This window comes from Exophiala spinifera (assembly GCF_000836115.1).
Source record: "Exophiala spinifera strain CBS 89968 unplaced genomic scaffold supercont1.8, whole genome shotgun sequence".
In the NCBI taxonomy this organism is placed as follows: domain Eukaryota; kingdom Fungi; phylum Ascomycota; class Eurotiomycetes; order Chaetothyriales; family Herpotrichiellaceae; genus Exophiala; species Exophiala spinifera.
Window position 1 is genome coordinate 1,024,472 of NW_015622520.1, and position 22,471 is coordinate 1,046,942.

Here is a 22,471-nt window from a genome sequence, read left to right on the forward strand (position 1 = left end):
GAGATGTCGAAAGAAGACGGAGCAGAGTCTCGCATCAAATCACGGACGTCTTCAACAGAGCCTGAGGACAACAGCAATGCGGGCGAGCCTGGAAGCGGCTCGAGGAAGAACTCGAAAGTCACCAAACCCAGGCTAACCGAGGATCAGAGAAACTTCAACCACAAAGATGCTGAGAACAAGCGTCGCACAGCCATCAGAGAACGATTCATCGAGCTCTCTCGCATGGTGCCAGGTACACTGGGCCAGGAAAAGAGTGAGCAAGTCATGTTGAGCAAGACGGCCGACTACTTGAGGGAAATGATGGAAGAGCAGCGAAACCTTGAAGCTCTTGCTGACTCACGAGGCATTCACATTGACGATGCTGGGCGTCTAAAGGATGAAGATTATGGAGGTCCTAGATGGAAACAACCGAACATGGAGCAATACGAGGCCAGCAAGCAAAGGAAAGGTGGATCAAACGAGTATGAAGAAAATGACTGAATGATACATGACTGCATCTTGACACTAAAATGGTATCACTCGGGTGGACTTCTACTATGCTGCAATCATTGGCAAGCAGCTGGTAGTTCCCGTTGGGCGAAGTGGTATTCGCAGATATATCCAAGGCTATAAAACGGGAGGTCGCCGACGACACCTTGAAGGGCTCAATGGGTTAGTATGGGAAGGCTTCAGGATAACATCCTTGCTGCCGTGCCAGGGCAACGTGATTGCAGTGAAATTCAATGGAAAGTAACGATCACATTGCCAAAACAAATCAACGTCTTCACCTGACGCGCCTGAAATCAAAACAACACCTCATAAACATCTTCAACATGCTCCTGACTGAACATTAATCATTCATTTTGTCATGGCTGCTGGTCACAAGACCCATGGCAACTCCGAACACCGTCAACCACCCATGGAAGCGACGGGTTTTCGCTCTCGAAGCACAAGGTCCCATCCAACGAGCTTGAACCACCACGCGAAGAATCATCCTGCCTCTACCTCCAAGATGCCAATCCGCGATGTTGCGGAGAGGCCGCCTTCACCTGTGTTCAGTCAGCCTCAGTCTGTATCTGCTAGGTCGTCTGAGCAAAAGGGAAGGAAGAAGGATTGGGTAGGAAGCGCATCGAAACGTCTGCGGCTCCCAAAGCTTCGCGAGAAAAGAAGCTTATCGCAGGTTCAAGAAGCTTCGATGCCTTCGAAAGAGTCTGCGCAGAAACCCATTGTATGCCTTCACTAATGAAACTGCCGATGATACTGACTGTGTTCCAGGTTGGTCCAGCGAAGAGCCGTGTCGCAACTCCAGTCGCAGCCCAGCTCACTCAGAAGAGCACTTTAGAACGTCCCGGGCCTACCAAACAGTCCTCTAGCCCAACCGACAAACCTTTACCAAGTCTTCCGGTTGCAACGGTTGACTACAAATCTCCTGTCCGCAGATCACTTATTGACTGCTCTGAACGCCCTTTGCGACGTTCAGTCTCCCCTCCTGATGGAGGACCACCGAAGGAGGAAGAATGGCCCTCGATCCAGCCATCAACTGGTACAACTGTCCCGATACCAGAACCTTGCAAAGCTCCGGCTAAGCCAAGTCTGGGAGAGAGTATCATCGATGGCCTTCGAAGCCTGAATTTGCAAGATAATGAAGATGAAAAAGAGAAGGGGTACCCAGCCGTCGAATTTGCAAATTCTGCCGTTGAAAGAAAAAAGGAATCCAAGTCCCACTCTTCAGGAAGACAAATGCATACTTCTCTCGGAATCCTTGACAATGACTCTGACCGTCCGCTGTCATCGAGTCAACTGCCAAAGCCACGCGACTCAATGTTGCAGACTCTTTCACGCCATACCGATAACCCTGTCATACGTCAGACGAAGACTTCGGCTATGAGACTTCAGAATGCAATGGGGAAGAGAACCTGGAGCTCTGGCGAGAAGAGTGTAGCGACAGAAGATGCACTTCCGTCAATTCAACAACCGTCAACTCTGTTGGGGAAGCCCAGACACATCGATGGACGCGGTCCAAATCCAACTCGATCCGCGTCCAAAGGTCGACACGCGGTCACAGTCCGCGGCTCACCATACATCATCCCTACTCGCGTACCATTAAGAGCAAATGCGGCGTCACCTGCCAATCAGCAAGAAATGACCCATGACGACCATAGTATGATGGTATCCGGGGGTCTGGAGAATTCTATCTCGCATGGCCTTGACCACGTTGGAAGGAAAGAAGAATCTACTGCAAAAGATGTCTCCAGACAAAGCTCACTCCCGGTTCCCAGCCGAATTAAAGGTGAACGAGCTAGTCCTGGTACAGAAGGTGTCTCTCCACATGGACAGCCTTCTCTGGACGATACTTCTAAACCTACAGAGTGCCCAGGAACTCAAGGTAGTAGTGGCGCCGCATCCACCAACTCCTCGAGTCCCAGAGTTGCTGGCCAATCTCCTCCTGTTGCAGATAGCTGTATTGATCTTCGCGATGCGCTGTCGTCCCCTGTCCCACCACTTGACCACACGGTACGTAGTGCCGATATTTCCAACAGCACAACTCGTGGTTATGATTCCTATGGTGGTTTCCGCATCAAACATCTTGGGAATGGACTGCTTGAGGGCCCGACACTCCGTATCAACGACTCTGCAAGTCGTATCTTGCTAGGAAGCGACGAGAAAGCCAGTGACCCAGTTGCCCCCTCTGCACGCTCCAGCGTCATCCTCCGCCGAAAAAGAAGTGCTCCAGAAATTGGTCAACGGAAAGACACAAAGACAAGCAGTCGGCCGACCAGCGCAATTTTTGACCGTCCCCTCTCTTTCATTGCGAGGAACATCGCGGATCGTACAAGTGAAATCAGAGCACTTGGCGATGATGAAGTGCGTCAGTTAATAGGTGACTGTGACTCCCCATCACAGCCTCAGTCAGCAGAGCTGCCTGGGAGAGAATCCGTGTACGTTCACGATTCAAGACCCAGCTCACTCATTATAAAGTACGTGAAACGAGATTCTTGGGAGAGTCCGCGAAACCCAGCTCCTGTACAATGTGACTGGCCTGGCAAAGACTTTGCAGAGTTCAACCTCTGTGCAAGCCCTGATCGATCCCCTCCAAAACTTACGAGTGCTTCCTTCTACGAAAAAGGCGACCCAAGCAAAAGCAAGTCTTCGATCTACACAGATGCCGAACCACCAAAGACAGGATCAGCAAGCATCAAGTCAATTACATCCCGGCCTTCCACAATCGCTCTACGTGCGCCACCTAGCAGAGAGATTGCGCCTTTCTTGTTTCAAGATACCAAAAATGGAGAGAAGAAAGGCAAGGAATCTATCGGAAAGGTGTCCGTCCGTTTGGAGGTTTCAGGTGGTGCTGACAGTGGTGACTCGACCACGACATATCCACCTCGAGTCTCCTCGAGAAGACCAAAGCCACCTCCGATCATTGTTTCGCCCCCACAGAACGCCGGGCCAACAGTCAGTATCAAGCCTCGTGCGTCAAATGGCCGCGAAGTTGACCCTGATTTTCTGAAGAAGCCGAGAAATGTCAAAACTTTCTCTCAGAGTGTTAGTCCGCACACGGATTCCACCAAGGCTAGGAGGGTCGCCCGCAAATTAGGCTATACTCCTACTTCCAGCAGCAAGAAAGTCATTTCAAATCTCCGAGGACTCTTCCACAAACGCTCCGTCGAGTCCGAGACGACCAACGATGACGGTACTGGTTCCATCCGGCAGAGTCTCATGCCTAATCCATTACGAATAAATCCTTCCGATTGCGGCGCGGCGGCCTCTGACAACACCAACAGTGCTCCACGCAACTTGATCCGAAATCCATTCATCAGCCCAACCACACCGTTCACCGCTACTGTTCAGCCGTCACCGTATCCGGGAATTAGTGGTGTATCTGCGCAACAGCGCGACAATGCGAAGGCAAGTGGAAGCGCAGATACAACCCCGCCACTCCCGTCTCCAGCCGAGACCCTCGCGAATGCAACGACTCTGACGCACTCTCTTTTGGACCTCGCGCACATCGAGACCGACTTGCAGCGAAAGAGCCATCTGATTCAGATGAGCAAATGTATGGTCGAAGTGGTTGGTGCTGCGCGAGATGCCGAAAAGGCAATGGAGAAGGCCAAGATGGAAGCGGCACGCGCAGAGGTCTCGTGGCTTAAAGTGCAGAAGACCATGGCCGAGATGGTTGAGCATGTTGTGAAAGTCGATGCGCTGTCGAGAAAGCAGGGGAGTGATTAGTTTCAATGTTCAGTTGTTTTTTTGGCTTTGGTTGGAATGTTCTCGTTCAAGGTTATGCTGAATCGACACACACGAAGGCTTTCGAGGCTTCCTGGTTTCGCTCAGGAAGAAAAAGACTGTATGGATCGAATCATCAGGCTCGGGGGAGATATTCGGACACCTTTTAGATCGAGATCGAGTGCTCTTCTCTCGGTGGCCGTCGAAGCGAAGATCCTGGGCAGTGAGAAGACGGCACTGTCGCTTATCCCATTTCTCTGTATCGAATCTGGTACTAGGTCCACCGTGAACCTACCTAGCTTCATACTGCTGTCTCATGAACTGAGATGAGGCTAGGCTCTAGCGGCCATTGGCTGTGTGCGTGAATTTGGAAACGGTACGTCCTGGCTATCTTCGCACCAGGGAATCCAAAGCACCGGGTCACATCAACAACATAAAAGGTCCAACCGGTTAGACCGCATCAACCACTCGGGGGAGTTCTTTTCCTTGTATCTAGCTTCGCCGTTCTCTGTCGTGTACGAGTTAGGGTTTGTTGGGTCGAGAATGGAATGATACGAGATTAGACAAAAGTGAGAGAAGACTACCTAACGTGTCAATCAGTTGAACAAGAAAGTGATGCCATGGCAAGAACATTCACATTTACCAGCACAGACCTGTCTTGACATTGCCATTGTGGCTCTTCTTTTCACGCTCGTCCATCTAAGAGAAAAGTCTTTACAAGCATTCACATAATCCCTGATCTGAGACCTCGGCCGCCTACCAAGACGCGGAACTACGGAGTACGCAGTCCTCCGTACAGTACCAAACGAGCGATTGGTCTCCGCGGCTGCACTGTTAAGTATAACGAGCTAGTCCATAATGGGGCAAGCTTCGCAACAGAGTATCGATACAGCTAGCGTCGCGACTTTAGGAAGGTTTAGTCGTGTGGTAGTGGGGGCCTGGATCGGCTTTCTGTCTGTGCTCGCCTAGATATATATGTCGAAACGCCCTGCCAGTGGTTGCATGCGTCTTATTTCAGGTCGTCAGTTGTCTTGTCCATTTGAAATTCTCAATGAAATCTTTGCGCATCAGAGGCTGCATCGCCACTCCATCACTCCGCTTGCCTCCAGCTGTCTTAGCTCGACCAGCCGGGATACATACCAGCCCGGTTCTCTCACAGTCAATGGCGGCACAGGATCCAAAGAGCCGTGTCACAGACGATCAGCGCGAGAGGTTCAAGAAGCAGTTCTATTCGACGCACCTACCTGACAGGTTTGATGCTGCTAGGCAGGTCCTGGAACAATATAGCGGGATACCGACCGACGAAGTAAATGAACATGTTTTGAGGATCGTAAGCTTACCTCCACGCCCCGTTCGCATTGCCTGCCTAACAATACCTGCCAACGTCTTCAGCGAGATCAAGGTTGGGCCATCTTGCCCTTCCCCTGCATAGGCCAATTCCGCTTCCTGGAGCTGGAGCGTACGCTCACAGACCCTCGCTACCAGGCTGCACTCACTCGCCTTCGGCATGGAGGCTCGGTAGATGCCTTGCTCGACGTGGGATGTTTCGTGGGTCAGGTTGTGCGCGCCCTCGCCTTCAACGGCGCTGACCCCGCGAAGCTGTATGGCACGGATCTGGAGCAGGCATATCTCGACCTTGGCTTCGACTTGTTTCGTGACAGCGGCAAGATGGACCGGTCGCACTTCATTGCGGGTGATATGCTGCTGGAGCCGCGGGATCCGCGCCTAGATCCCTTTGTAGGCAGATTTACTCTCATCCACGCGAGCAGTTTCTTCCATCTTTTCGACTGGTCGCTGCAAATCAAGGCCGCGAAGCGGTGTGTGGAGTTCATGAATCCTGAACTGCCCAATGTGATGGTATTTGGAGGAATGGTCGGAAGGGAGGAGCCTGGCGATGTACGTGGACCGGGACAGTCGAAGTTGTTTATGCACAACGCCGAGAGCTGGGCGAGGCTGTGGGTTGAAGTCGGGGAGGCGACAGGGACCCAGTGGCAGACTGAATTCGAGTTTGTCGATGATGAGGCATTTAGGACAGATAATCCGCAGTATGCCATTGCTGGGATTAAGAGGGTCCGATTTGGTGCTTACAGAGTACAACTTCCCGGATCAAACAGCAATGGATCGATACGATGAGCATAGAAGCTACTTGATAATTCGTCCAATTTCCCCAGCCGACTTCCAGGGCAAAGAGCATGATCAGTCTCTTTTGGGCCGGGGCTTGCTTATCTGCAACGGTACCTGACTCTTCTACAGTATCATGAATCGGACCTTGTTCTTGGCCGACAACAGAACAATTGACCCCACTTCTCCACGGTTGCTTGCTATCCACGCTGCCATTTGCACATATACTTTACTTGAGTGCTGCTGGATACTCCACTGACGCTATACTCGAGGACCTCTGACCAGGGAGAGAAGTCTCGGTGGATGGATCAACGCCGTTACGCCATTTCACAGCCTAAGACGTGAACGAAGTTGACTACATAGCAAGGCTACGTAATGACCGTGTATATATATTTGGGTTGGTGACGTGCTGCCTTGGTGTGGTGTTGTTGTGTTGTATATCCAACCCCACACCGGCCTTTCACCACATCACGGTCCTTCCTTTTCCGGAAGTCACGGGTTCGTATGCGACCTGTTGGCCAGGTGGACTTGTTGTAACAGCTATACAAAGGCTGTTTCACACAACCACCGACATAGAGTGTTATGCAACGCTCAGTTCTTGGGCGATGTTTGGGGGCCAGATGGGATGTATTGACGAGTCTGACCTCCCTGTCTAGGAGGGAGATATCTGTCTATTACATAGGCAAAAGGAGTGAACTTTCTTTTTCCGAGGGAGGGCTTTCTCGCCGCCGCACAGCGTGCCGCATGGAGTCATCGGCCGCCATCGGGGGACGCTCTAGACGGAGAGAAATCCTCCTTGTGAAGACTGAGAATACAATCATATATGGTGAACTCCAGTGAATTGATGGTGTTGCAAAAGTTGTGAAATCTATTATCACGGACGACTCGGTCTGTATCTGTAATTTTGAAGTTACCTACGGAGATTGCCAAAAACACTGTGTACCACCTCACTACCTACTGTTACGCCGGTCTGACCTCGCTCTCTAACCAAAGCCTCAGGAATATCAATCAACCGCATGCATGATGGCATTCCTAGCGCCCCCTTCCATTCATTCATTCATTCATCATCATCATCACCATCATCTTCTGCTTCTTCTGCTTCTTCTCTGGACTCGTCAATCTGTCCCTGCTTTTCCTCTGATATCTTTCTCTTCAGTCATCACGGGCCTCTCTCAGAGAGCCGACCGGGGTTCCCTAAAGTCTCAACACCATGTCACTGTCCTCTGATCACCCTTTCCTTGGGCTTGATCACCCCACCCCTCCTCCGCTAGCACGACCACCACCACCACCGGTGAAAGCCTATCTATGTAGGCATATACAAAAGTCGTGACCTCACGGGGAGCTACAGGTACTCAGGTGTAGACAAAGTCGTGACCTCGACAAACGTAGGTGTGCTCACGCCGGACTTTGCATTCGACGCCGCAAGCGACCGTGACGCACTCATCAAGGCGACCGACCTACTCAGATCCGCGGCAACGTCGCGCACACCCTGAACGGTGCGCTGTTCCAAATGTTGTGCCCACGCGAGTACGGTTACGATGTACTCCCGTGCCGCGGCCACCGTGAGCCCCAGCGCGTCGCTCACACTCCTGACGACAGACGATGGGACGGTTCGTAATAGTCGTCTGACGACCGCTGCCGATGCTGCCGACGACACCATCTTGTTGTTCTCGTTGCCATTGCTGAAGAAAACAAGATTCGGTGCGAGACTTTCTCGGTTGGCCGCGGAGACCACGTACGCCAATATACCGCCGGCCACGGAGCTCGCGACGAGCCATTCGCCGACGTGGTATTCGCGGATCAAGTCTATCGTGGACCCTATGTGAGAAGAATTCTCAGCACCTGCTCTTCCGTCTCCTTGGCGGTCTTGTCGGTCGAGTTTCGCATGGAAAATGGCGGATTCTAGCGTTACATCCACTTTGGCACCATCGTCATTCACATTGACGTCGTCGTTGTCGCCCACGTCTGGAAACTTGGTAGGCCGAGAAGCCTTGGGTGTCCATGCGCAGTAGACGTTCGTCGGAGCGATTTTGTTGTAGTATGTGACGAAACAGCCTCTTTCGGGACCTGGGGCTCGTCGTTTGCTGGGATTGTTCCGGCGGTCATCGTGGTCGTCGTCGTCGTCATCTCCCTCAAAGACGTGATCGTGACGCCGCTCATTGTCCGACCACGACGCCTGAGCCATGGAAACGTCCCATTCGGTACCGGCAACAATGGGCAAGTCTGCAACGGCGGCACGACCCTCGGGGGTAGTTTGCAATTCATACGGAAGCGGAGGGAAGACTTCCTCTTCGTATTGTTCCCAGGTGAATTCCTCGAGACCGTCTGGATCCTGGTGTTCGGTTTGAAACCTTTCCAGTTCCAATCTGTTCTTACCGTGAGGAACGACCCCTTCAAGTCTACACCAGCACGTCATGTAGATGCGCAGCGTCGCGGGAGTGTCGGGACACGTGAGGTTACAGTAGGTTGAGTTGACGCAGATGTTGTCCACCGAGTCGGCCAGGTGGTATTCGCTTCCCTTTGGGTACGCTTCCGCCAGGCGGATAATCGTGCCGTTGATACCGGTAAGCCTGATCGAAAGGGACAGCCCGCCCATGTACTTGAGCAAAGTGATCAGATCACTCTCTATTAAGCGGCGGAAGGAGGCCTGTCTGGCTTTCTCGCTGAACGTCTGTGGATCGTGAGGACGGAGTGGATCGAAGACGGGAGGAGGGAGGACCAGTTCCAGCTGTTCCATGATCTGGGAGGCGAGCTGGGTCGCGTCATTGTCGAGACTGGCAGCGTACTTTGTTGTGAAGTGGTTCACTTTTGGGTCGGACGCTTCTGACGACGATCCGGAGGGAACTGAACGATGAGCTGATGTGCCCGGTGCCGGTGTTGGTGGTTTCACTGCAGCGTTATCTCCCTTGTTGCCAGCGTTCTCGTCGACGTCCACAGAGGTAGCCCAGTCTTCGGCCTTGTCAAACTTGAGTGCCTCGAGATACTCGGCGCGCACTTTGCTCCGGACAACGGCGTCGTATCTGATGTACATACGATCAATCTCGGCCAGTTTGTTGACTTCGTCCCGACCAAGGCCGAACCCGGGAATCTTGAAGATGTTGTGCTTGAACCGTTCCCCGAGAACTCCGTGGACAAAAGGCACGCGGTGCTTGCGACTCGTGAAGAACTCTCTCCAGCCGCAGTGGTTGGCGTCTACAAGGAACCGGGCCATGTTAAAGAAGGATCGGTACTTTTCTTCGTCGAGCTGATGCAACGGCCACACCGCCTGTTGGTCTTCGGTCAGGTTGTAGTTGAAGTGTAGCTGGGAGAACCGGATGCACTTCTCCTGGAGACAAACGAACAGCGCTGCGATCTCGGCCAGCTCCAGCTTCCTGGGCATGACCGTTATTTCTTCCAACAAGCGATCGGCATCGGCGATCGTGAGATAATCACCACCACCCTGGCGAGGTTGCGTTGAGGTACCACGTTTGGGGAGTGAACTTGAAGCAGTCGTCGCATTCACAGACCTTGCACGCTTGGGAGACCGAGGATAGCCATTGCCATCGTCATCTTGATTGTCTGGAGAACGGCGCTTGGGCGATTTTGCAGAAGTCCAAAAACTTGCTGATGGCCGTGGGGATTCTGTGCTCAGATTCGGTCCGTCAGATCGTGCCGCTGGGCTTGCAGTGTGGAATGTGTCCGGGCTGCTACGAAGATCGCTGGATGTTGAATGGCGCCCAGGGTGTGGAGTGGCCAGTCCAGGTGAAGCAGGCTTTTTTACCTTCAAAGTGACCTTGACGCGTGTACTGTTTCTGTTTGGGCCTTCTTCTGGCGGCGGGTGTGTCTTTGCAGAGTCCTCATGTTCAGGGATAGGAACAAAAGGTATCGGCGCCGCCTTTCTGATCGGTTTCTTGGTCGACCGTGGTTTTCTAGTGGGTTTCGCAGATGCTTCCTCGTTCGACTCGTCCTCGTCTGGTTGGTAGGCACCATCTTTGACTGGAGTTTTGGATAGTCTCCCTACCCTTTTCAATGAAGCCTCAGGGCTGGGCTTCGCAGGAGTGGATTTCTGCTGTACGGTTGATTCAGCCTCATCGTCGCTTTGCTCAGCCGGGTCGGGTTTGAGGGTCCTATCTTTCGTTGAGTTCTTTTTGGCTGGACACTTTCTCTTCTTCTCTACGACAGACTTGCGGAGAACCTTCGAAGGAGTGGTGGTGGCCTTCGATATTCCTTTAGCTTGCACCTTCTTAGTGACTTTTGCAGTGGTCTTGGGTGTGGTTGTCAATTTGCCCGCTGCTCTTCTGGGAGTCTTCGTAGGAGGCGTCCCTCCAGCCATGGATAGCGTTTGATCTGCTACATCGTCATTCTGAGACTGAGTGGACCGGCCTTTGCGAGGTCTCAACCTGTCAATTATCGGCACGTCCATCTTCAAATGTGTACAGAAGTTTCTGGGGATCCTTGATGCAGTCAATGCTAGAGTGCTCACTGTAAGAGAATCAAAGACGTGAAAGAAGAACGGTGGGAGAGAGAAAAACACGAAGAAGTTGTGCGCATATAGTGCAAATATAGAGGTGCTTTGAGAAATCTGTTGATCGATCTGAAAGCGGTAGAATGAACAATGGGGAAGTGAAGATGTTGGCTGTTTTCAATCAGCACAATACCAAAGTCATTGTTGTTCATTGTTATTGACGGGTATTGCTCGTGTCATTCTCAGCAAACGACGCTTGAAGTTTTTTTGTCCTTGTCAACTAGTATACTGAGCTAAGGTGTGATGATGTGAATCTCGAAGAGTGTAGAACACAGCTCTTCCCCCTGTACAGCTCATGTCCTCTACCTAAAGCTTTGACCCAGCAGCATCATTCCTGGCGAGACGTCAGTCAACAGAAACTGTTCGGAAATGGGCTATGGAACATGCCCTCACAGAAGTGCGATGCATTCAATCTCAACCTGTGTAAGCAAGATTAGTAAAGAGCAGGTTTCCGGAATGATCACCTCTGTCAACCTACATCTGTCTTGCCCGGGAGTTCCTTGACGCAAACGCAAGTTCTGGCTGGCTTGGGGTCTGGAATGGTGTCGAGGTCTAGTTCCGGATTAGTGAATGGAATGTGAATGTGAAAGTGAAAGCTCCACGGCCAGATGCTACGCACAGACTGTGTTCACGGCGGCATAGTCGCCCATGTCGACGAGATAGATGTTCATCTTAAGAATGTTTTGGAGGCTGCTTCCGGCTTCCTCCAAGACATTCTTGATGTTTTCAAAAATTTGCTTCTGTTCAGTAATCAGTGTCAGCACGGTCAAGAGTGCTTCTATGGGTATGCTGCTGTGCACTTACGGTTCGGTCGGCCACGGACCCCTCAACCATCTTGCTGGTGACTGGATCTATTCCGACATTGCCAGAGCAGTACACAGTCCCGTTGTGGACGATTGCCTGGGAGAACAACGGCGACTTGAGGCCCTTGTCAGAGTTGACTGGTTGTTTTGGAGCCATTGCTACGGGGTATATATGTGTGGTAGGAGCACTTGACGAGACCGAGGAGTGAGATGAAGAGCGAGTACAGGATCAAGGCTGGGTTTCAGCGAAGATTGGGATGATATATAATCATTTTTCTGCAACTGTCGGCGACAACTACGCCCTTTGAGGTGGCGGAGAAGAGCGATGTCGATGTCGCTGGGCGGAGCTTGTCGCAAGGTGGTGGTCGACTTACTCTAATTACCAAAGTGGTACTCCGTAGTTCTCGCGGAATGGCCTTGCCAAGGACGCCAGTAACGACGTCTCTGGGTATATCCAGTACTTACGGATGGGCGGTGGTGAGCCTATTGGCCCCCGGAATAGAGAGTGTTTAGGCATAACCTATAGTTAAATCGACGGCCTTAGCCGCTTACGACAAAGTTAGAACATTAACTTAGGGCCTGGTGCTCGTCTTACTTACCTTACCCAACAAAGCTGTACCTGAGACTTCTCCCCAGCCGAACCATTAGTCTATCCGGATACATGCATCTACTACCTACCCAGTCTTCATGATCTTGTGTACGATCTGCACTGTGAGCGACTCTTACAGCCTCATTATCACTACATTGAGAGCCCAATCTGGACAAAGCGCGACAAAACATCTTGATCTTCGATCTTTACATCCCTGTCCACCCTCCGTTACAAAATCCGAGTCCATCTCCCTCGTCACTGCCATCACTACCGCCGGCATTCCTCACGATACCTATGATGCCTTCGACGATGGTAATCCCTCTCATGGCGGGCTCTATCTAGTGCCTGCTGCAGACGTAGGTCGCGCTGCACTTGTTCAATGGTTCTCAATCTGTCCAGGGCGGCCTCACACCTCAGGTTGACCCGCCGCTCGACTTCCCGCCGCTCATCCTCTTGTCTTCTCAATTCATCATCCTGTCTCATCCGACGCAACGCGTCCTGTACCTCTCGCAGTTCCCGCTGTGGGCCAACACCTTCAGCTGCCAAAGCCTGGTGATACTCTTGGATTTGCTGCTGATACCGGCCACCAATCTCGTTGATCTGGGCATTGAGCTCCCCGATGCGATGTTCGAATCTTTGTGCTCTGAACTGCTCGAGCTCTTGTAGGTCATTCGCTATTACTCGATCGACTTCGTGAATCTGTGCCGGCGCTGGTGGACCGCCGACAGGATGCCATCGCCATGGACCGGCGTGCAGTTCGCGCTCTCGATACCCCGCGTACTGCAGAAAGTCGCGCCCGTTGTTGTTGTTCGCGTCATCGTCACCACCATCAAGATGCACGATTGGCCGGAACCTATCGACCGCTCGAGTTTCGAGTGAAGAGTCAGGATTGAGTCCGACTGCCCTCAGAAATGTCCGGACCGTTCGAGAGTTGCGCCCTTGGTAGAATTCTTCAACGGGTACCCAGTCAGTCTGCTTGCAAGGACCCCATCCCCTTGTGATTGGGATCCGTCGTCGCTCATAATACCATTCGTCATCCGCAGGCATATTACTCTACCTAGTGTTTCGGACGTATCGTTGTTGAACTACCAGCGTTTGTCTGCTCTGTTCTGCACGGTTCACCTGTGGCGGCACAGAACAATATCGAGTGGAGGACGCCTTTCAACGCGCTCGAAGAGATGACTTTTGAATTTGAGGGACTGTAGCGGACTTGGTTCGGCATGGGTTGAGTTGATCTGAATCCCACTGCCACCGCCACTGCAAGTGTTACACGAGCACAACAGCACCAAGTCCAAGGCAACCTCACCCTGTCGATGGGATAAAGCATCCAATTGAACCTGTAGGTCTTTCATCCGGCTCAAAGGACGGCAAATGACAGCACGCAGTTGACCTTTCCACAGCGTGTTTCCCCCTTAAATCGGTCAACTACTACTCGGATCCAAGAATAGAGAGTTATCGCGTGGATGACTGCTCAACCATCCTTGCCAGCCATCAAGTTATCCTGTGTTGCTCTGTGGTACAGCCTAGCCTCCCGGCCTTAACGCCTGGGCAACAAGCCAGGTAAGCAGGCGCTCAGTCACCCTCACCCTCGCCGAGAGTCATTTCCAAGAGGCTGCCAGAGAGGTATCTCTTTCCCGTTTCCTTCCGGAATTCCACGTTCCACAGAACTTCCTGTAAAGGCAAATTTATCAGGCCCCGCTCAGTAGAGCAAGGGAGGCTGGCACTTTGTACTTTTCGGGTTCCCTTATAACATTAATAATCCTTCACCGTCAATTCCCTCCAGTAGTCTCTGCAAGTCCGCACTGTACGCATAAGCTTTGTTCGTGCGAACAAGGTGAGCAACCTAGAGAAATGAAACCAAGTTGCCCTGTGTTCCAGTTCTGAAGACTCTGTTTTGATGCATATTTTCGTTCAATGGTGGTGAGAATTGTTATGATCATACAAGGCTGGTGACTCTATTCTCATCACGACTCGAGGTGGTTAGTGATAAGGGTACCAATCTACCACATGCATAGGCATAGATGTATGTCTCACGTTTGCAATCACTCTTCGTTGAAAGTAACATGCTCAAAGCCACTGAATGCGTGAGCTTCTTCTTCTTCCCATGACTCCTTCGCCATGCAAAACTGAAAGACGTGTTATATAGCAAAGGGCAACCCGACACCGACTCCAGTTTCGTGAAGCATCAATACCCAACGACTCTCGAAAGTCCAGAAGGTATGATGTATATGCTTAGACAGAATCCCGTCACCAAGCCAGAAGGCTCAAAGGGGTGCAATTCACACCTTCTCCTCACCAGTCTCGTCATCTGTACCATCATCTTCAGGACCCGAGCGTCGGTTCATTCTGCTTAAAGCCCTGATCTTATGGCCGTAGAGATAGAACACCACCGGGATAGGAACCATGATAGCTGCGAGACATCCTAAAAGCGTGCCAGCGAATTGTATACCCAGATTGTTGAACATCTGGTCCGCGAAGAGAGGGAATCCGGCGCCGAAGAAGGACCGCAGAAGAGAATTCGCGGCTATTGCTGATGCGGCACTGTGAGCGGGGGTCCGGCCGAGTCAGTATGCGTGGCACTCGTTGGTGGAAAAAAGGGAGGGGGCCGAGGAAGAACTCACAACATGAGATAGGTGTCGATGAGATAATTGAAACACTGTAAGAAAATACACAGGATGCCAAATCCAGTGACAACGCCGCTGGCCGTTGGTGCAAGCCAGTGGATGTCTTTGGAGAAGCCGGTCCAACCGAACCTGTCGAAGCAAACAGTTAGACAGTTAGTCACCACTTTCCGTACGTGATGCACAAGGTTGACACAGGCAGGCTAGGAAGGGGGAACAAGACGTACCAGAACAAACCAACACTGAAACACACGGCGCCGACAATCACGGGAGGGAGACGCCACTCAGGAACCTGCACGCCATGATTCCTGGCAAGCTTCTTCTTGTACTGTGTCTGGTCGATCATGATGTACACGCCACCGCACAGTTGACCGAGAATCAAGCCGATGAACGGGAGCCCGCCAACACCCAAGTTCATCCCTCGCACCTTCTGGAAGACGAGTGGGTATGCGCCGAGAAACAGATAGATCAGGCCGTAGATGAAGCTCATGTACAACGTGATCAGGAAGACGATGGGTTCCGTGCACAGCATCCTGATCGGGCGCATGAAGTTGTGATTGATCAGCTCTGCCATGTCGACTTCGATCTCTTCTTGCTTCGCGTGGATGGCGAAGTTCTTGGTCTCCCGGCGGATTCGTCCTGCCTTGCTCACGAGGATGGTAGGCGCATAGCTCTCGTCGAGGAACAGTGTAAGCACGGTTCCAAGCCAGCCCATGATGCTGACGATGTACATGGTCCAACGCCAGCCGAGGTAGCTCTGGGTGATGAAGCCTCCTGTGAAGGGGCTGGCAAAGGGCCCACAAAAGACGGCCATCGCGAATGCAGTGATGGCGATCCCACGCTGGCTGTCGTCATACATGTCAGCGAAGCAGGCTGGCACGACGGCAAGGGGGCCCGCCGAGAAGAAGCCGCTGAAGAATCGCGTGAGCATGAGCGTTTGATAGTCTTTCGAGGTGGCGGCCGCGACGGCGAAGATGCTGAACCCGAACATGGCGACAACGAGAGGTCGTTTGCGACCCAAGATCTCGGAGAGAGGTCCCCAAAGGATTGGACCGAATGCAAACCCCAGGACGTACAGGGAAATACCGAGCACCCCGACTTCGGTGCTGACGTGAAAGTGGTGGGACACTTGGCCGATGGCAGGAGAGAAAATAGCGGAGCCGAATGATGCGTTGAACGTGATGTATGAGAGGATCACAGACATGGCGATCCTGGAATGGGGTCAGCAAAAGGTGGCAGATCGGTGTTGAGGGATGCAAAGGGACGGACTTCTTGCTAAAAGGCCAATTCAGCGGATGCTCGGGATCATCCACGCCCTCAAATTCTACCACAAATTCCTCCTTGTTGTCTGGCGGAGGTACTGGCTTCCCGGCTCCCAATGTGGTGACTGTTCTTATGGTGGCTGTTGATCGCCGTCTTGTATCTGCAGGTCGACCCATAGTTCCCTGATGCTGGGTTCGCTGCCGACTAATCCTTTCTAGCTCGACGGGGTCAAGGCCTGGATTGGAGTGTTGCAACTTGAAAGAACTGCGCTGTGATAAGTGTCAGTATGTGCAGCTACGGGTACTGTCAGACATACTGTACTGATGTTTGTCAAGTCTCCATGGGTCGTGGTCTGATCAGGTGTCGACTCGCCATCGGCCCAGTCTCTCTCCATGTCAGGGCCATGGGTAGCTATGTATGATAGCGTGTCAGGTCTGTTGACATTTGCGTCGACCTCAGCACGGATGAGATCCCTGTCAAGTGTGTCCATGGTTGTGCCTCTGTCACTTGTTGATGTGCTGAATTTTGTCTTGAAGCCGTGAGCATGTCCTCGATTTCGTCCAAGTCAACCAAGTGATAGTCGACTCATGGACCAGCCTCTCGCCACGCTGATATACATCTTGAATGCACAGCATGTTCAAGACTTTACCGGCAGATCCGGATCAGAGTCATGCGTTCCAAAGCTTTGCGTCAACGGCTTGAAGCCTCGGACAGGGCGACAAAGTCGGACGCGTGCCTTTGAATTGCGCGCGAGAGGAATTTTGGCCGGTTTTCCATAAAGGGAGGACTTACTATCCAATACCGCGATTCGAAGCGAGGCGCTAGTCGCATGCGTCTGCTGGGATTTTCGTAGACGCATGCTTGAGAGATATAACAGGTTAAACGCCGAAAGCGAGGCGGAATGCTACAAAGCCTTTGTCACCTAGCGCCGTGTATCAGACGTTCGCTAGTGGTTCCTCTCCAGAGCTCAGCATCGGATGAGGCTCGCTAGGCTGGGGGCATCCCTGGCAGCGACGTCATATGTAGATGTGGTGCGGAATTTCATGCTCGCGCGCGGCTCAAGTCGAGTTCCGGCAATGGGGGATTTTCGGCCTTTTGCCAAACATCTCATTTTACGTGCATGAGGAGCCACGGCAGTGCTTCCAACGGAATCTTCTGCAGGACTAAACATAAATCCTGGAAGCTTCGCGACCTAGGATTGTTGGCTGCATGATTAGCAAGGTCCCATGTTGCCAAAGCTCGTTTTGGGCACTGCATTATCCATTCACACACAGGGTCTTTGCCGGTCTTGAAGCCTGCGCTGTCCCGCCAATACAGCCAATTTATTTGATGTCCCAACCTGACCTAGTTAGACCAGCATCCTCAGGGCGACTTTCTGTTGGCGAGACAAAGATCACAGCCGTGCAGCGGAACAGCTTGTGGCTTCGATGATCTAGGTTAAATGAGTGACATGGTAGACATGTTGGCACCCAGCAAGTTCTCTACACCTTATCGGCTCAGGAATGACAAGTAATATTGATTGGATATGGATGATTGCAGCTAGTTGAACACGAAGGAACCGAGAGCAGTGGGAAAAGCGAGCAGATAAAGTAATTAATTGTAAAAGTGAGGATGGTTGACTGCAAAGTCATATTCGACTCTCCAATGGACCTTGACTATAAATGTGCTATAGGCACACGTAAAGCCGCATCACGTCCAGCACTAACTATTTTAGGCGTGGGGTTTTAGGTACTCAAAGCCTTGTGCATGCGGCCTTACAGGTTATAAGGCTGGTCGTTGTAACAACACTTGATAACTGATGTTCGATCCAAGCTCCACGACACTGTAACATCGTCTCTGCAATGGTCTGACGACGCCTACATGAGGAGGGCAGTTTAGTCCTCATAATCGAAAACCATGGTACCCAAAGACACTCTTCGCGTTTCATGATCCTTTCAAATCACCCCTCCAAACATGTCCATCAAAGCCATCTTCTACAGCAAATTTGATCCATATGAAGGTGAGTCTGTCCAGTGTGCTCGCTGGAGTCGTTGAGCGTCTTTAACCTCTCATACAGGACCAAAGATTGTTCACCAGGTACCAGAGGACTCGATCCTAACGACCACCGAAATCCCAGCGGGCACGACCTCCAGTCTAGGCGCCTCGTCTTCTGCGCTTCTATCATTTCCCACCATATCACGCTTCCTGATACCTCGTCAGTCACTATGTGGGAACCTCATATCCCTGTCGCCGCCTCCTCTGGCGCCCAACACACCACCAACGCTTGTCCTTTCATACCCGATCTGCCTGACATCGCCGCATTATCCGCGAAACGAATTCATCTTCAACCTCGCGCTTGTGCTGGGTGAGCCCAGCACTACGGATGTCGCGTCATACAAGTCGGTAGTCAAGAAGCTGGCGCATTTGCTGCGAAGCCTAGAAGAACAGTCGAGGTTCTTGAGCGATGACACGTCTCCTACAAACTCGGGGAAGATATACAGTTTATGCGAAATGCTCATGGAGGACCTCAACAACTATTGCGAATGCATGATACCGATTGATGAGCTCAACACCTTGAATATCAAGCTATTCCCCACCCTGCCAAATCCTGCCAGCGTCAAGCCTTGGTACGTGCCGCTGTTCACGGTGAGGATCGAGACCATGATCGACGAAAACTGGGATTTGACCATGTTACGAATCATCCCCTACATAAACGGGGTCAATAGCGTCAAGAGGATAGCGATGCTGGCCGATGCTGATCTCAAGCTCACCAAGAAATGCATCAAGCACCTGCTCTACTATGGCTGCGCGATCCTCCTCGATATATTCAGCTTCAACGCGATATACGCTCCGACCGCCGAGTTTTCCAACCTCATAGCCAAAGATCCTGACATGCAGCAGGAGTGCGCCCGCTACGTCAACACTGCCCTCGCCCCGGCGGCCCAGGAAGAAGCCATCATAGACAGCGCCACGGACCGAAGAACCAGCGGTTTGACGTCGCTGGGGTTACAAGATGACGAAATCTGGCCACTCACCGAGAAAGGCGACCCGATCGACGGCGTCGGTATAGTCCAGCTCTTCGCCTGTCTCAGACAAGGGCTGACCGTGCGGGAATGGTACGCACAGAACGCGAACATGCTCGCCAACATCGACATGAGGCGGTTCATTACGTTTGGCGTCATCAAAGGGTTTCTCTACCGCGTCCACCGGTACGCCATTAGAACGCAAAAGACACTCGGCGGTTCGCGTTCCCATGTTCCTCATCCCGAGCAAGGCTCGGACGACATACCCCGAAGCATGTCGAGTGAGCGGCCTTTGACTGAAGAATTTTCCAGGCGGAAGGGCAAGAACGTCAGTAGGAGGCCAGATGATCGAGGGGTGTCTGATCGTCACATCAACCACCGAATCATTGATTTTCTGGACGGTACACACTGCTTCGACGAGATCTGTACAGAGCTCGAGATTAGCGAGAGGGAGTTGATGGATAGATTGAAGAGTCGGGATATTGGCGAGGCGGTGATAATATGTAGATGACAATTTATAGGAGCCGTATGAAGTACACGAACATGTGCCTTACCTACAAGTAGTATTCAAAGGCATGCTCGAGCTCGGTGAGGCTGGGAGCGGCACAATTGTCTACCTCGAAGACACTACAGTAGTTTTAGTACGTTGGATGCCTAGGTATTGTAGGTCCCCAAGGCAAGGGCGGGGAGTCCGCTTACTAAAGTTAGAACGGCTCCCCTTTGCGCGCCTATGATACTCTCAGTAGGCGGCCAGGTGGGTACGGATCGCTTCGGAAAATCAAGGCGGTCATATACCGTGCAAGCGGAAATTTGACTTAATTTCTCCCGGGAGGATGGCCGAGGTAAACAATGACCCTTTCCATCGATTTCTCTCTTTTGTCCCTCGCCACTGACACTGTTTGCAAAGTGGTTTAAGGCGGCAGATTTAAGCTTAGGAGTATTATGAGAAATACCCAAAAAACTCATAGTCTTCAACTTGAACCTCTGCTTTCCGTAAGGAAGCGTGGGTTCGAACCCCACTCCTCTCAGTACTTTTTTTTGTTTTGGGCAATTCACGGAACCTTACATACCTACCTAGACAGGTAGGTGCAGATCAGTAAAAACGCACACAATTTCTTTTTGGGGCAGGACGAGAGGGGAGGTTTCTTAGATACTCGAATCACATGTACGATTACCCCCTCACCACTGGGTAGGTACCTGGCGCACCTATGCCTCAAATTGGGAATCACGACAAGGAGAGATCACGTACATGCTTGGCTCGATGCCGTGTATGCGTGGTTCGCCAGAATAGGAAAAAGAGAAGCATTGCCCTCACATTATGAGTTCAAGCGCTAATAGTGTTGATACTTTATCACCTGAAGCCGTGAAAGATAGCATCTCTCATAATAACAAAGGTAGCCTCAGACTGATACTTGACAGTCACACAAAGAAAGCAAAGTCTTGAGTAAAGCGGAGACCACATAATGAATGCAGACGATCCCGAAAGGCGCCGAAGAGTTGGCGATACCGTAAGTGCAGACTCGTCTTTGTGTCGCCAACAAGGCAAAAAACGTGGTGTGTCGAAACGTGGTCGAGAGAATGGTCCTTAGTCCACTGCTCAACTGGAATAGAAGTCAATGACGCTGCCGTTCGCCCATTCTCGGTGGATGCACCATCCGGCGAGTAAACGAAAATATATGCGAGCGACCGAAAACGGCACGTCCTAAGGGAAAGCGCATCTCCTCGAAGACCCAAGGTCAAACTGCCACCAATCACGTCATCCGCAGCATAGGGGGTTACCTGACGTGAGCGATGTCCCTGCCCAGAGTCGGGGTCTAATGACTGCACATAACCGATTGCATAATCCCACACCCCATACATGCCAACAGAATAGTACGGAGAGGGTCCAATGATGGGGCGTCGAGTCCGTGCTTGCGTCTAGGGATGGATAGGAGGGGTCCTCGGTAAAAGGCAGCCGCTGCTACTGTATTCCCATCTGCTACGCTTGTGTGCTTGCCAGTTTCGCTTCCCCAAGTCTTTGTCTCTCCTCTCGGCTTCTGACCATGGCTTCAAACAGGTTCTCTTCATGAGCAATTGTGACTCTCATGAACGCCATGGCCAGAGCCGCTTCGTCGGCGTCGTCTCGGTGCGCTTGCAGCGCGGCTTCCCCAAACTCACGATCCTCGATCAGATCGCGCACGAAGCGGTCGTTGTCCTCCATTATGTCGTGCGAGGTAATCTGGCCGAGCCTTGGGTTGTGCCACATGGACTTGTGGTAGCGGTAGCCATACTCCAGCGTCACTGCAAGCCCGGCATTGTTGTGCTTCAGCCGCACAATGGACCCTGCGAGAGCAGCTGCGTCCAACGTTTCCTCGGCGCCTTCCTGTGGCCGCATGTGCGCTTTGACGACGAGGCTCTCCATGGCTGGGAACGCGTTCTTCAAGAGGTCGCACGTCGAGACCCATTGGCGGCTGTTGTGGCCGTTGATGTGAGCCCAGACGACGAGACGTCGGACCTTATGGTTGATCGGCGGGAGAGGCCAGGCAAGCCACGAGAGGTCGAAAATGGGGTTGCGGATCTCGATCATCATGCCCGACAGTAGTATCTCGTGTGCTTCGCTGTAGATTTGCTTGCAAGTCAGTAGAGGCTCGAACGTGGCGTTCCATGTCATGGGGAACGGTCGCTGTTCTTCGAAGCAGCTGAAACAGCTCTCTTCGTAGATTCGATGGCTGTTTCGAGAAGGCGCTGCATTCGCGTCTTCGAATACCAGCTTCCATATCTTGACGCGTAGTTCGCCGGGCAGGCCTAGAAGATGCGGTCTCGCCATCGTTGGTGTGAGCCCTAAGGCTGGGGCTGACATGGTCCCCTCTTCAGAAGGGTCAATAGCGGTGCCTCTACGACGGTGGATGTTGGTGGTAGATCGAGATGGATTTCCACCACGCGAGAAGGTGTCATACACATTCCTCTGCCGCCAATTTGCGATGTCGACAATCTGTCGCCGATCAAGGGCCGAGTGGTGTCTGCCAGTGACATCGACCGTTGAAGTTGAGATAGACTCATGCATCTCGGAGAAATGCTTTTCCCGAGCCGTCAACACCACCTTTATTTGTCCAGGACAGTATCGACATTTTGGATCTAAAAATTCGACCACGACGGGATTAAAATTGCATTGGTTTCCTCCTTCGTCTGCGTGTCATGACTCGCAAAGTGCCGCATCAAACCCATCCCCGTTGTTATTTGCCAGGCTGCTCCCCAACTGTGAAAGCGGGATCGGGCACTTTTCAAGCCTTGACAGCTTGAGCTGTAGTTAGAGTAAGTTATGTTGCAAAATCTCTGTCGAATGTGTGCACCTACCGTTATCGACTTGTAACTTGAGAGGCATG

The 22,471-nt window shown here is 52.0% G+C and overlaps 9 protein-coding genes and 1 pseudogene across 10 annotated transcripts; 5 read left to right on the forward strand and 5 right to left on the reverse strand.

The window, feature by feature from the left end:
• Positions 1-3: 3 nt before the first annotated feature.
• On the forward strand, positions 4-480 carry PV08_10391 (uncharacterized protein; the record flags this gene model as incomplete). Its single annotated transcript, XM_016384706.1, has 1 exon — positions 4-480. One exon carries the CDS (start codon positions 4-6, stop codon positions 478-480), a length of 477 nt encoding a protein of 158 aa, XP_016231308.1.
• A 511-nt stretch (positions 481-991) lies between these two features.
• PV08_10392 (uncharacterized protein) lies at positions 992-4,209 on the forward strand (the record flags this gene model as incomplete). Its single annotated transcript, XM_016384707.1, has 2 exons — positions 992-1,207; positions 1,255-4,209. 2 exons carry the CDS (start codon positions 992-994, stop codon positions 4,207-4,209), a joined length of 3,171 nt encoding a protein of 1,056 aa, XP_016231309.1.
• A 1,159-nt stretch (positions 4,210-5,368) lies between these two features.
• PV08_10393 (uncharacterized protein) lies at positions 5,369-6,339 on the forward strand (the record flags this gene model as incomplete). Its single annotated transcript, XM_016384708.1, has 2 exons — positions 5,369-5,536; positions 5,599-6,339. The coding sequence occupies 2 exons, from the start codon at positions 5,369-5,371 to the stop codon at positions 6,337-6,339; spliced, it is 909 nt and encodes a 302-aa protein (XP_016231310.1).
• A 1,330-nt stretch (positions 6,340-7,669) lies between these two features.
• PV08_10394 (uncharacterized protein) lies at positions 7,670-10,729 on the reverse strand (the record flags this gene model as incomplete). Its single annotated transcript, XM_016384709.1, has 1 exon — positions 7,670-10,729. One exon carries the CDS (start codon positions 10,727-10,729, stop codon positions 7,670-7,672), a length of 3,060 nt encoding a protein of 1,019 aa, XP_016231311.1.
• A 408-nt stretch (positions 10,730-11,137) lies between these two features.
• PV08_10395 (uncharacterized protein) lies at positions 11,138-11,791 on the reverse strand (the record flags this gene model as incomplete). The annotated part of the gene is made up of 5 exons (XM_016384710.1): positions 11,138-11,165; positions 11,225-11,250; positions 11,310-11,383; positions 11,451-11,571; positions 11,636-11,791. The coding sequence occupies 5 exons, from the start codon at positions 11,789-11,791 to the stop codon at positions 11,138-11,140; spliced, it is 405 nt and encodes a 134-aa protein (XP_016231312.1).
• Positions 11,792-12,490: 699 nt separating this feature from the next.
• On the reverse strand, positions 12,491-13,270 carry PV08_10396 (uncharacterized protein; the record flags this gene model as incomplete). Its single annotated transcript, XM_016384711.1, has 1 exon — positions 12,491-13,270. The coding sequence occupies one exon, from the start codon at positions 13,268-13,270 to the stop codon at positions 12,491-12,493; it is 780 nt and encodes a 259-aa protein (XP_016231313.1).
• A 1,232-nt stretch (positions 13,271-14,502) lies between these two features.
• Positions 14,503-16,597, reverse strand: PV08_10397 (uncharacterized protein; the record flags this gene model as incomplete). Its single annotated transcript, XM_016384712.1, has 5 exons — positions 14,503-14,764; positions 14,845-14,976; positions 15,072-16,055; positions 16,114-16,376; positions 16,424-16,597. The coding sequence occupies 5 exons, from the start codon at positions 16,595-16,597 to the stop codon at positions 14,503-14,505; spliced, it is 1,815 nt and encodes a 604-aa protein (XP_016231314.1).
• A 1,463-nt stretch (positions 16,598-18,060) lies between these two features.
• Positions 18,061-19,620, forward strand: PV08_10398 (uncharacterized protein; the record flags this gene model as incomplete). Its single annotated transcript, XM_016384713.1, has 2 exons — positions 18,061-18,106; positions 18,164-19,620. 2 exons carry the CDS (start codon positions 18,061-18,063, stop codon positions 19,618-19,620), a joined length of 1,503 nt encoding a protein of 500 aa, XP_016231315.1.
• A 380-nt stretch (positions 19,621-20,000) lies between these two features.
• Positions 20,001-20,137, forward strand: PV08_10399 (annotated as a pseudogene). Its single transcript has one exon. The product of its transcript is annotated as a tRNA-OTHER (tRNA).
• A 950-nt stretch (positions 20,138-21,087) lies between these two features.
• On the reverse strand, positions 21,088-22,152 carry PV08_10400 (uncharacterized protein; the record flags this gene model as incomplete). Its single annotated transcript, XM_016384714.1, has 1 exon — positions 21,088-22,152. One exon carries the CDS (start codon positions 22,150-22,152, stop codon positions 21,088-21,090), a length of 1,065 nt encoding a protein of 354 aa, XP_016231316.1.
• Between the last annotated feature and the right edge of the window lie 319 nt (positions 22,153-22,471).